Source organism: Talpa europaea, assembly GCF_964194135.1.
Source record: "Talpa europaea genome assembly, chromosome: 10".
In the NCBI taxonomy this organism is placed as follows: domain Eukaryota; kingdom Metazoa; phylum Chordata; class Mammalia; order Eulipotyphla; family Talpidae; genus Talpa; species Talpa europaea.
The window spans coordinates 45,943,815-45,958,120 of record NC_140077.1 but is presented as its reverse complement, the minus strand read 5'-3'; the positions used below and the strand labels follow the sequence as shown (position 1 = coordinate 45,958,120).

General features: G+C 34.8%; 1 protein-coding gene across 1 annotated transcript in view; it reads right to left on the bottom strand.

Annotated features, from left to right (window-relative positions):
- CTNNA3 (catenin alpha 3) overlaps positions 1-14,306 on the bottom strand; it is a gene marked incomplete at both ends in the record, with an annotated part of 1,381,762 nt that overhangs the window by 1,321,322 nt on the left and 46,134 nt on the right. The window contains one exon of the mRNA XM_084245749.1: positions 8,137-8,303. Coding sequence (XP_084101875.1) covers positions 8,137-8,303 — 167 coding nt within the window. The remainder of the gene's footprint in view (positions 1-8,136; positions 8,304-14,306) is intronic.

Here is a 14,306-nt window from a genome sequence, read left to right as displayed (position 1 = left end):
TATTCATCAAGGATATTGACCTGTGGTTTTCTTTTCTTGTGTCATTTGGTCATGGTATGAGAGTAATGCTGGCATTTTAATGAGTTTAGAAGTGTTCCCTCCACTTCAATATTTTGGAATAGGTTGAGAAGAATTGACGTTAACTATTATTTAAATATGTGTATGGTTCACCAGTAATATCTGTTCCCATTCACCCAACAAATAAAAGCTCAGGAATTTTTATGTGCTGGGTAGTTTTTGATAACTGATTCAATCCCCATACTAGTTACAAATCTCTTCAGACTTTCTATTCCCTCGTGTTCACATGATCTTTTCAGAGTTCAGCATTGCAAATAAGACAAGAAATAAATTTTACATGGTTTAAATTTCCTTTGTCTCTACAATTTTCACACTGAAATTCAGCAAAACTTCAGTAATTTGTACCCTATTTATCTCATTTCCTTTTGTTCCTATATCATATAAAATGCCAGTCTTATTTGTTTATTCCTTTAAATCTCAATATCTCTCTGAATATTCTTCCCTAAAATCTTCTGCAGGAAATATGACTTTTAATGTCTATAAATTATGTAGTAATTTCTCCCCTTTGAAAATGCTAATATTTTTCATAAGAAGAAGCTTTAGAAAATCTCTTTGCTTGTACTACCTGCCTTTTATTTATTTTTTTTATATTTGAAGAACAGGTTTATTAGGGAAAGGGATAAAAGAGTAAAAGACACTTGCATAGATATAAGCAGGCAGGTAGAGCTGCCCAGAAAGGGACAAATTTGCTTAGAGGACTGAGTGGTTGCAGGTGGGCAGCCTTGAGAACTTCTGCCTCCACTGAGAGAGGTCAGTGAGGAGAAGCCCCGGCATCACGGGCAGGCAGGAAGCTGCTGCCCTGTGGAGGGAGAGAGTTGGTGAAAGGAAGCACCTGCATAGTCACAGGTGGGCAGAAAGACTGCTGCCCTTACCAACCTTTTAATAATAAAGGACAGTCTCAAAAAAACTCAACTACCAATGTAGTAATATGCGATTTTCTGTCGAAACTATGAATATTATTCATAGTAAAAATCATTGTTGAATGTATACATGTTTTATAGCAATGTGTACAGTAAATATTAAATATTATTTTATATCAGAAATTATTAAATAGTGGAATGACTTCCCATAAAGATACTGATCTATTTCTTAATTCAAAAAAAATAAGCATATCCTATTTAAACATAAAGCTGGCTAGGTGCTATATAAATGGAAAAATTTAGAAAAGTTACTTCAAGAATCAAATTTACTTTCACTTCATTTTAAGGAATAAGGATAAAATTTCACTGAAGAATCAAAAAGTGGGAATTAGGTACAATGGAGGAGGAAAGTAGCACAAGGAATGGAATGAAAGTGAACAAAAACCTCTAAGTCTTTCCAGGTAATTTATGTATTATAGAACGCAAACTTCACAAGATACTGTCAATGTATTCACTTATGTTTCATTATCCCTATAGCTCAATGAAGAAACCAAGGCTCACAGATTTCGACTTTCCAAAAGTCACTCACCTATTAAAGTTAGGATTCAAGCAGGGTCTCTCTGCTGTTAAAAGTCATGTTTTCTATGTACATTTTCCTGACCCTTGAAAAAACAAGAGACTTCCAAGACAATTTTCTCTCAAATAAAATTGATCTTTATAAAATCCAGATGCCAATAAAAAAAGGATGTGGAATCTTGAAAGGTAAAATAATAAAGAAACATTCAAAAGACTTGAAAAGTGCAGAGTGCAGAGAGAATAATTTTAACTTAAATTCTCATAGAAAAAGATGAGCAATACAACAATCAAAAAAGATAAACTCATGCCATTTGCAGCAACATGGATGGAGCTGGAAGGGATTATGCCAAGCAAAATAAATCAAAAGGAAAAAGATAAATATCAGATGGTTTCACTTATATATGCAATATGAAGGAACAGAACAAAGGGTTTGGAAACAGACAGAACTTGCAAGGAGACCACACATCTACGGCATACAATGGAGAAGGGGAAGGGGGTGGGTCAAATATTTGTGTCAGAAAAAAATCCACAATGAGCAGAAGTTTGAATGAAATTGTAAGATAAGATCAGAAAGAGGAGAATTAGGCTTTTGTCCATTATATTCAAATAAGGACATGAAATTAAAAAGTCACCTACTGCTTTTGATGAAAGAGTGTGCTCAGAAGAAAAAAATCTATTTGTAAAGTTGATAGTTTCCCTCCCCCACCACCTTCCCCTAAGAAACATCTATAATATATTGTTATCTAGTAGCATGTGTGAGAGAGAGAAAGATAGAAGGGAGAGGAAAAAGTGAGAGAGGGAGTGAAGGGAGAGGGAAAGGGCATGGGCACTACAAAATTCTTCTTAGGGCCTCCCTGGTGGCGCAAGGGGTTAAAACACAACCTATGAGGTTATCCGCAGCCTCTGCAGCATGAGTTCAAGACCCAGCTGGCAAGGGAGATACCCCCATGGTGCAGCAGACCTTTCCTGTCTCGCCGGCTGCTCCCTTCAGCAGTGTATCTCAGTGGATCTGCCTGTTCTGGTCCCCACTCTGTATCTGGTCCCCACTCTGTCTCTGGTGAATCCTCTCACCCCCACACCTCTGGCCTGTACCCCAGTTCTTATATGCATGAATAAATAAATCTTTAGAAAAAATCCTTCTTAGGGAAGGAACTGTTTGTATTGGGGGAAATACCTCATAGGATAATTTAAGATGGAGAATATCAGAGGGCATAAATGAGCAGAAGCCAAGTTAATGGTGCAGAGATAGAAACTCGTACTACATTCAAATGAATAGGAATTTAAGGATTCAAGGAAAAACAAAGGAGAACAGGTATGATGAAAAGAGGTAGAAGAATAATGAGATAAAGTAGCTAAAGGATTTTTAAGATTTCTAATATAGAGATTGAAGCCACTTAAAATATTTTGTTACATACAGAAAGCCCCTCCCTTCAATTCTTCCCAAGTTTCTGTACATTTTGCCTAGACACCCCTTGTCTAGGAGTGTTGGAATGTTTGTATATATGTGCAAGTGTGTTAAAATCAACTTCCAATTCTGGATTAACACACTATAGAATAGGGATAAAAAGACCATTCATAAACTGAAGTAATTCAATGGAAGCAAAAGCTTGGAGTCAGAGGTTACCCTGAGACTTTGGCCCCAGAGAATTTGCAGAAATCTTGGGGCAAATATAATACTCGACAGGGCATAGAATGAGGATTCAAGCCTATTATATTTAGATCTTAAGGGCAAGGTGATCCCAGAAGCCAAGTAGTTTATAACCATAAGCAGGTAATTGTGAGTAACTGAAAAATGAGATTCAAAAAAAAAGAAAGAAAGAAAGAAAAAAAGTGAGCTCTTAAGGGGTTGTTCAGAGTAAGTCATGCCAACCTAAGCTCGCTTCCCTTATAACTGGGATTACTAGACTGAAAAATCTGCAGTGCCACATATAGTACATCTTGATTTCAGGAAGACCTTTGAGAAAGTGCTTAAAGATAAAATAAAGAAACATGGTTTATAGAATAGCCCAATGAAGCAAGTGTGAAGCTCATTTCAACAACTTTATTCAAAATGTGTTAATAGCTGACTGATGTTATCTGAAAGGAAGATACATCAGGCTTTCCATGTCATTAAGCAACTTTTCATGGATAACTTGGCCAAAGACATATGAAAATAATACCAGATTAGTAGGGAAAAACAAACTAAAAAGTCAAAAAGGTCTGGATAAACTACAACAAAAAAGGCAGAGTTAACAAAATTCAACAAATAGGATTGCCCCCTACCTTAATCTCAGTTTTACTTTCTATAGTTACAGTTACTCACCATCAACTATAATCTGAAAATACTACAATAATGTGTGGTATTTTAAGAGGAGCACATTCACAAAATTTTCATAACAGCATGTTGATATAATTTTTCAATTTTATTGTTAATCTTTTACTGTGTCTCACTTATAAGGTAAAATTTATCATATGTATATATGTATAAGAAGAAACATAGTATATATTGTACAATATGGGTTCCATGGTTTCAGGCATAGACTGGGGGTGACCCTCATGGATAAGGAGAGACTACTCTATAAATATAACATCTACCTTTATATAGAAAAAATTAAACTCTCAGACCTTTATATAGAAAAAAATTAAATTCTTGAAAGAAATAAAACCACTATCAGAAGAGACCTGGACTGAATAGCTTGAGTTTAGAAATGTGTAGGTTTTAATTACTCACAAAATCAGTACGAACCAGAGTATGGCAAGGTTATCATAGGTAAGATAATGCTAAACTTTAAATAAAAAAAAAAGTAATTATCTGAGTATATTATGGGATGGTCACATCAGAGAGCTTTGTTTTTTTTTACAAGATGTTTTAATATCAATATTTTATTGGAGTTACCTCTAATCTAGAATATTCATAGAAAATAATTTACAGATTTGATTTTGGGGACTTTGTTGTGTTGGCAAATTATATTTAGTAATTCAGTCCAATCCTCTTGCTGAAAACAACTAAAAAGATTTGATGAATGATAAATCCTTCATCTTAAAAATGTCAGAGTTAATAAAACAGTAGGAAATTTCCAGATTGAGTTCTAAAAGAGGCAATGCTTTGTTTGTTTGTTTCCCCATTAGCATCCCTTATATATATGCAGTCTCTGTCCCCCCCCTTAACTTCTGTTATCAGTGTTAATTAATGTCCACTAGGTTTGTAATCATTTTTCTTTATCAAGTTGTCTGCTATGTAAATGTCCAGTATTTGTTTTTATTATTCTCACTTGCTTTACTGGACATAATTCTCTCAAATTTCTTCCATTTTGGTGAAAATGACTGCATTTCATCTTTCCTTGCAGCTGGATAATATTCCATAGTATGGATATCCCACATCTTTTTGATACAACTGTCGATTGATGGACATTTAGTTTGCTCACATATACTAGCTATTGTAAATAATGCTACAGTGAACACTAAAGTGCAATAGTTTTCTGTGTTGTTAGTTTCATGTTCCTGGATAAACAGATGCGTCAAGAGTAGGACTACTGGGTTGTATGACATTTCCATTTTTAGTTTTTTAAGGTAAATTCAGATTGCTTTCCATAATAGCTGTACCAGTTTATACTCCCACACCAAGTTTTTTTATTCTAACTAGAAATTTAATATAATCATAAGAATTATTAGAAATATTCTAAACTAATATTTCCCAAAATATGATCTGAGAAGGTAACATAATAGAAGAGTTCTAAGGTCAAAAAATTTGGGAAAATCTGGGTTAAGCAAAGTTATACAAGTTTCTATACTGCAATATTTCTCCCTACTTTTGATATGACAGTGTGCACTGAAAACATTTCTGTGTGCAGGCAGCATCGACCATAATGAAACATTTTTTCATGTTGCAGATTTATAAGACAGGTTCTTCAGAATAGTTTTGGAGAAAATTTTGACTAATTCTAATTGTGACAATCTCAAAAAAACACTCAATTTGTCTTCATTCTATCTGAAACCTCGAAGGAGCTGGTCATGCAATTCAAATAAACATTTTCATGAGGATAAAATAATTTTTAAAAACTATCACAATTTACCTCAAAGGTCTTCCTTTTTTAGAGCAGAAGTACCATTCTTGCATTATACATACTTATAACTTAAATGATCTAGCCCAAGTTCAGGTTCTGACAAGTTGCCAACTAAAGGGAGAAAGGTGTTAAAGAGTTTCAAAATCCTCCTCCCCTGGCAAACCCGAATTCCTTTAACAACCTGTTAAGAGTACATGAACTTGTCTAAACACTTCAGGAAGATCTTTATAGTTAAAAATGTTCTAACCCTTGCAGTACTAAATTCAGAAAGTTGTTTTTTTTTTCTTATTGCCTTGAGCAAGTTTCTTAAATTCAGTATCCTTCAACTTTTTATTTATAAAATAGGAATCATAATAGGGCTGTTGTGAGGATTGAATTAAAGGAAATAATCCCTCACAGTGATTGGCACATTATAAAACCTCAGTAAGTATCAACTTTTTTGTGTTGCAAATAAGAGTAATTTGTTGGGGTTTTTTTCCCCCATCTATATTACCACCTTCATTTTAAAATTTTAAAACGTTCTTGTTTATTTTTTCACAATATAGGATTTTTCCCCTCAGGTGTGGTCACCATACTTTTCCCACCACCAAAGCACCCATAGTCCCTAACACACATACCCCCTTTCTTCTACTCTCCCTCTCCCACTTCCCCTCCTGAATGTCTCAGATCTATGGTCTGCTTTAAATAACAAGACCTAGTGTGTGAATTACCTAGCACTATACCTAATAGTTATTGGCACTCAATTAAAATGGTAATGAAGGAAGCTGTGGTCTTTCTCTCTCTCTCTCTCTCTCTCTCTCTCTCTCTCTATATATATATATATATATATATATATATGTATGTATGTATATATGTGTGTGTATGTGTGTGTTTATGTATGCATATATGCATATGTATACATATGTGTGTGTACAATTTTATATATATATGTGCATATATATATATATATATATATATCCAGTTACATCCTACTTGATTACAAATGTGGCAATTTTCACCTTACAAAAAACCTTTCATTCTGCCCAACCTCAAAAAAACTAGAGTCTAAACCAGGAAATATCAGATTATTGGAACTAGGAATTAACTGCCACCTAATTTTTTATACCATTTTCCTGATTACCACATTTATTAGTGTCTATATTCACATTCGAAAAAATGAATCTTAGAAATGTTTAGGGACTTGTTTGAGGTATTCAACAAACCAATAACCAAGTAACAAGGAACACTGCTCAATTATTTCACCTACAAAATCAATAGTAGACAGCTACTGGTGATGAGAACTAATCCCTTTCCTAAGAGCTATTTAAACAACAACAAAAAGTGCTGAGTTTTTCTTTTGTACTAATAAAACTATCAAAAGAAAAGGAATGAGAACGTACAAAGGAAAGGTCACTCTACTTTAGGGTTAAAATAAGCATTAGTGAGTAAGATAAAGAAACAAAAAAGGTTTTGCTCAGCAATTAGAGAAAAAGATTTTGACAAGAAGGTCAACCAGTCAAGGCTATCATTTGCTTAATGGAGTAGTGATAATATAGACATCAGGCACCTTTTAAAATGAAGAAGTATTTATGGACAAAAGAGTAAGGGTCCTATTTAAAGCAGGAAAGAAAATAGAAACTGCAAAAGATTCTTTGCAACTTTTACATCTGAACAGTTGTTCAAACTAAAATTTAAGAAAGTAAAAGGCTTTAATAAAGTCTCTTTCTGCTAAACCTTTGCTAGATGGATTTGTCTAGCAAAATAAAGCAAATAGAGTATCTTATTGCTTTTAGAGGTCCCTAGTTAAAATATATTCTTTTTTCATATTAAATCCATTTGTACATTTCATAATAGATTATTACAGCTATCACAGACTACCTATAAACATGTATTATTTATCTTGGATCCAGAGGGGCCATCAAAGCAGTATTGATTTGGCCTCCTGGTGGCACAGCTGAGCACCACGCTGTGAAGCTGACTGCAGCCTCTGCAGCACAGGTTCGATTCCCAGCCGGCCAGGGAGAAACCCACATGGCGCAGCAGACCTCACCTGCCTTGCCCGCTGCTCCCCTCAACAGTGTCTTTGTTCTGTCTGCCTGTGCTGCTCCCTGTTCTGTCTCTGGTGAATTCTCTCACCCTCCCATGCCTCTGACTGTTCTTGTATAAATAAATAAAGCTTTAAAATAAAAAGCAGTACTGACTTAAAAAATAGATTAAACTTTCAACATCTTAAGTTTAAGTTTTCTCTGTCTCACATTATTTATATTTATGTATTTATTATCTCCATTATCTGTATAATTATGTTAATATATATTAATATAGGTCTCAATAAATGGTCAAAACCTAGCACTTTCTCCTGTCCTTTTCCTCATCAGCAAACCATCTTCTGTTTTTTCAATCTCCCACTGGCTTTAAAACTAACTTCTGGCTTCATTCTCCTGATGTATACATTAGTTTCACAAAGCAATCAAGTCAGCTTCTGATGGGTGACACTAAGAAATGAGAATGGGGCCTGGATGCACTAGGATTGATGTCCAGTTCAGAGAATGGAATTAGAAGTGAGAACAATTCCAAGGTAAACTAAGCCATCTTTTACTTACAGCTGACACGTGCTGCAAGAGACACATGACATCAATCATATCTGCGAGGATCAGGAGTCTGGTAACTGCAGCCAAAAGGGCCCTGGCAGCTTGAACCACAGCCTCTCTTTTGGGGAGATAACAAGGGTCATCTGCAAATCTTTCAGCTGATACTTTCAGAGCTTCACCTGTAAAACATAACCCCAAATAAGTTATACTTTAGAAGTTTCAAATATGACTTGTTTCAGCACTTATTATCCAACCATGACAGTATAGTATTAAAATATGGCCAGATGACGCTGGGAAATTGTCATTGTCTCTTAATAAACAATGCAGTTTCAACCTGGCATCCATTTTTGATAAATGCTCTGGAGTTTAAGATGCATGATACCATTTTCCTGCAAGATAACTATGCTCAATTGACTAGCAACACCTAGTAAAATTGCTGTCAACTTTTGCATTTGTTGATCTCAGTTGTTATGAAATGTTTCATTACTAAGACTTCATACAAAAAAAAATCTTGTTTATAAAAATAAGGTAAATCTTCATGGAGTTATTTCGCAATTCAATGGATGCTAAAGAGCGAGCCTTAAGAACACAGCAGCTCTCTGTTAACAGTTTAAGACAGATTTATTCTGAACTATCTATGTATATGAATTCACATATCCTGGGTTTAGTGACAGATATAATATATTGCAAAGTACATAATTGTTAGAGACATATGTTAACTATTTTAAGGTTTTTCATTTTAAAAGTGTTACTATAAAAACAATACATATTAATTTTTAAAAGTCATAGTTCAGAAGAGTATAAAATGAAGAGTAAGCCCATCTTCACTCCTCTCCACTAATATAATTTTATAAGAGAATTACCACATCCACTTCTTTTTAAGTTTTCTAATTTATATGCTCAGTGGAATAAGCCAGAAGGAAAAAGAAAAATATCGGATGCTTTCACTTATAACAGGAATATAGGGAAACCAAATAAGACATCAGTGTAAAAATTAATAAGAGTACAAAACACAACAAAGCAAAATCAGACAATTATAAATCAGAGATATACTATTGGGGAGGAGGAGGGAGAGGGAGGAGGGAGGAGCACAGGGGACTGAGGTGATGGTGCACAGGTGCCTTGGGGAAGGAAATTCTATGGGGACTACACCTGAGGGGGTGGGAAGAAGCAAATATTGTTTAAAAATTTTTTAAAAATTATGTATTGTAAAACGTTAATATAAAATAAAAAAATGTTTTTAAAGTTTTCCAATTTAAACTTATTTTTACTATCAAAGCAATATGTATTAATTACTTCTAAATAAGTCACCATATTAAAGACTATAAAGTAAACGTCCCCACACTGAGCCCTCAAAAACCCACTAAGTTCTCTTATATCCATCCAGAAATTTCTCCATAAATGTGTTTTATGTGTATTCATGTGTATATACCTATTTATATGTCTTTTATACTATAAATGTAAGTTTTGTATGTATGTAAGTTACGAATATATTCACATTTGTCATTCTTTTTATGCTTGACTAAAACTACACCTTAATGATATAACTTATTTTACTAGGCTTCTACTGAACAAGTCACACAGTCCCAAATTTTTCCTATTCAAACATTACTACAAAGAACACCCATGACATGTATCCTTGTATGTATGAGCAAATTTAGCTGTATGATAAATTCCCTAGAAGCATTTACTCACTTGTTAGAAGTTTAGTCTAGACATAGAATTACACAATATGCTTATCCAAACATATTAGATAACAATTAATTTAATACTTTGTAGTCTGCAATTGATATAAGTCTAAATATACTATTTCAAATTATACATATTGATAATAAATGCATAGAAAATTTTTAAATCTTGAAAATAGAATTGCTGAGTCACAAAACAGATAAGTTTTAAGTAAAATATTGCCAAAACGTTCTCCAAAATAGAGCCATTTCACCAACATATTAAAGGGCCTGTATTATTTATTTTATTCTGTGAATAGTTGTGTCCATTTATTCATGAATTTCAGCATAAAAATAATGGAAAATATTATTTTTATTAAATATAACAAAGGATAGTATTCCTTATAATGACAAAGTCTGTGAAGAGGGCGTCAGACTTAACATGTTAATAAATCACAGATAACTCTCTTAAGCAATACCAAATTAGGAACTCAGTCTCTGATGTCAGACATTTCTGAAGTCAAATTCTTTTCTGTCACTATTATTTCTGAGACATTGGATACTTAAATACTTTCAGTGTCATCTTCTATAAGAAAGGGATAAAAATATTACTTACAATATTTCTGATATGTTTAAATAATACAGTTCATAATATGTATTTAACTCAGTATCTGTACAAGAAAAGCACTCAACAAATGTTAGCTGTTATTTTCTCAGGAAATTTCTAGTAGAGACAATAAGTTTTTAGACCAACAAGTGGTGATTTTTCTCTTCAAGTCACAACTGCTGCCTAGGAAACTGAAAAATTAAAGTGACCTCAGAAATTTTGAGGGCAGATGAATTCCCACAAAAAGATTATCTTTTCTTGTCATGATTCTGAATTGGAAAATTACAATAGCCTTTGTAAAATACAGTCCTTTATTTCATATTAAAATTAAATATGTATCAAAAAATAATTCTATATTCTTGACTCAAAATGTTTGAATACTGAACTGGCTGATGAACCATACTCAGAAAAAGATTATTTAAGCATTAAACAACTACTGCAATCTTTGTCTCTGTTAAAGTAATATAAAGAGCAAGCCAAGTAGCACTGTTAGGAGAAAAAAAAAATCACTCCTGGATATATTATTTTTTCTCAATTTTAGAACATTTTCATCACCAGACAAAGAAACTTCATGTCCTTTTGTTGCCACCCCTTCCATCCACTCATCCTCCAAAATCCTGGTTTAAAGCAATGCTAATCTACCTTCTTCTCTGAAACACATAAATAACAATGCAGTAAATAGATTTCCTATTACTGGTCTCACTGCCTCCCTCCCATCAATATTCCTAATCCTTTTCAGGTAGTTTCAGCTCATAACTTTGGTCTCAACTTAAACATCACTTCTTCTGAGAATGCTTAGACTCCATCCCCAAGGCAGTTCTTACAGTATTTTATGCTTCCTATCACAACTCTCATCATTTATTGTAATGATGTCTATCAAAACCTGTCTTTTCTTCTGAATCGTCAGGCTTGTGAAAGAGTAAAAGCTACATTGGTCCTGGTCACCACAATATTCCCAGGATCTAGAATAGTGCATACTCTAATTTTTTCAACACATTGAATGAGTGCTGCTGAATGAATATGTGAATGAACATTTTTCAACTTCCTTTGACAAACATTTTCTGTTCCCTATATACACAGGTCCATCCTAGGCATCCAGGACAGTGATCAGTACAATTTTACAGCCCAAGAAGTTCACAAATGAGAGTCTACAAACACTGTGATACAATCTAAGCAAGGCCTTAGTAGAAACAGGTAAAAAGTACTAAAAATCACAAAGAAGAACCTACTTCTGCTTGATATGCCAGAGGCCACATAGAGAAAAGTTGTGAATTAAGTACAACATGTTTCACCTATCAACAAAAATAGCTGGTTTGTAGACTTGACCAGTATCAGGAGAAAATGACATGTCTTAATGAAATAGAAGAAAAAGAGGAGAGAACAAATTTACTTTCTCTCTTAATATTCATTCTATGCTTTACAAATTGAGTTTATTCTTTTGAAATACTATTTTCAATACTAACCCTAATTTTTCAGTTTCTCAATCTTTCTTACTTTGAAGTTCAATGAATAGAAAAGTTTACTTTTAAAATACAAATTTAAAAACTACATCTTTCCTTCAAGAAATCCCACTCTATGTATAAATGGAATGTACCAAAGTTGTTGAAAATATTACAATTAGATTCAGAAAGTTTACTTCTACTAAAAGTAAACTATGTTCCTTTACCATAAAATATGCTTTTTAATTTTTTTTTTGAAGCATCATTGGTTTACATCACTATTAGTATTTTAGAAATATGGGACCTCCCCCTTCAGGTGTAGGCACCATAACACACCCACTACCAAAGCATCCACAGTTCTCCACCATAGTCCACTGTGCTCTCTTCCCCTTTGTCTCCCTCCTCACGCCTCTCCTCTGGGTGCCTCAGTTCTACAGTCAGCTTTCAAGGGTTGGTTTTAAAACTGACTTTATATGACCCTTTTCTTGATTGCACGATAGTCCACATATAAGTGACATCATCTCATATTTGTCTTTCTCCCTCTGGCTTATTTCTTTTTTTTTTTTAAGATTTATTTATTTATGCATACAAGAGCTGGGGGACAGGCCAAAGGTGTGGGGGATGAGAGGATTCACCAGAGACAGAGTGGGGAACAGAACAGGCAGATTGACTGAAATACACTGCTGAGGGGAGCAGCGGGCAAGACAGGAGAGATCTGCTGAACCATGTGGTTAGCTCCCTGGCCAGGGATTGAACTAGTGCTGCAGTGGCAGCAGATAGCTTCACAGTGCTGCGTCTTAACCCCTTATGCCACCAGGGAGGCTCCTCTTGCTTATTTTACTTAGCATAATCCCTTCCAGCTCCATCCAAAATTAACTCTCTTACATTGTTGGCAGGGATGTAGACTGGTCCATGCCCTATGGAAAACAATATGGAGATTTCTCAAAAGAATAAACATGGGGCCTCCCTGGTGGCACAAGGGGTTAAGGTGCAACCTACAAAGCTGTCCACAGCCACTGCAGCATGAGTTCGATCCCCGGCCAGGGAGGTGACCCACATGGCATTGCAGACCTCTCCTAACTCACTTGCTGCTCCCCTCAGAAGTGTACTTCATTTGCTCTGCCTGTTCTGTTCCCCACTCTGTCTCTGGTGAATCCTGTCACCCTTCCACACCTCTGGCCTGTACCCAGTTCTTGTATGAATAAATAAATAAATCTTTAAAGAAAAAAAAGGACTAAACATGGATCTGTCATATGACCCAGTAATTCCCCTCCTAGGTATTCTTCACTTTATAAACATACATACAGGGCCTCCCCGGTGGGGCAGTGGGTTAAGCACAATGCTGGGAAGCTGTCCGCAGCCTCTGCAGCGGACGTTCAATTCCCAGCGGGCTAGGGAGATACCCACATGGCGCAGCAGACCTCTCCTGTTTCGCCCGCTGCTCCCCTCAGCAGTGGTTTCTGTCCATCTTCCTGTTCTGCTCCCTGCTCTGTCTCTGGTGAATCCTCTCACCTCCCATGCCTCTGGCCTGTACCCCAGCTCTTGTATAAATAAATAAATCTTTAGAAAATAAATAAATAAATAAATAAATAAATAAACGTGCCTACATAGTTCTTTTAACTAACAAGTTCCTTTGCTTCATTTAAAAGCTCACATAAAAAAAAAAATAAAAGTTCACATAGAAATCTGCCAATAGAACTGAGGCTACCAGAGTGGGAGGGTGAGAGGAGACAACTAAGTGTTGAGGAAGCATAATGAAATATGGTGGAGGACTCTGGGTGTTTTGGTGGGGTGTGTGGTATGGTAACAAGACCTGCAGGGGGAGACCCTATGCCTCTAAATCACAAACAATGTTGTAAACTAATGTTACTGCAATTAAATAATTAAATAATTTTAACACCAATTTCTAAAAATTATTATTTTGATTATAAATTTAATAATTAAAGAAAACACTGTATAAGCAAAACATCAGAAGGAGAAAGCGCAACAACCAAAATGAAAATGGGCAGGCAGTAAAGCTCAAATTTTCCACAACTTTTATAATTAACATTTTATTTATGACTCAATTAAGATTTCTTGTATATGCCTCTGTGTGTTTGAATGCACCTTACATATGTAACATACACAAGTGTATATTAATTGATTCAATATATAAAAGCATACTCTGGTGTATTGGGGTTTCCGGGCTGAGGCTGGGCACAAGGGGCTTGGTTTTATTTGTTTTTAATTGGGAAATGGCCATTTTGAATTTGAAAGCTCCTAAGAGGTAGGAACTTGAATTTAACTTTGGAACATATTGATCTTTTACTTCACAGGGAAGAAAAGAAGATGACTTCAACTAGGTCCTAAATGTACACTTGTTTAAATAAATAAACTTCCTTTAAAAAGTCTGAGACATTTTGACTTATAGGAGCAAAACTATTTTAGAGGATAAAGGAAGACCTTTTACAGCAGAGGGAAGGGTCAAAA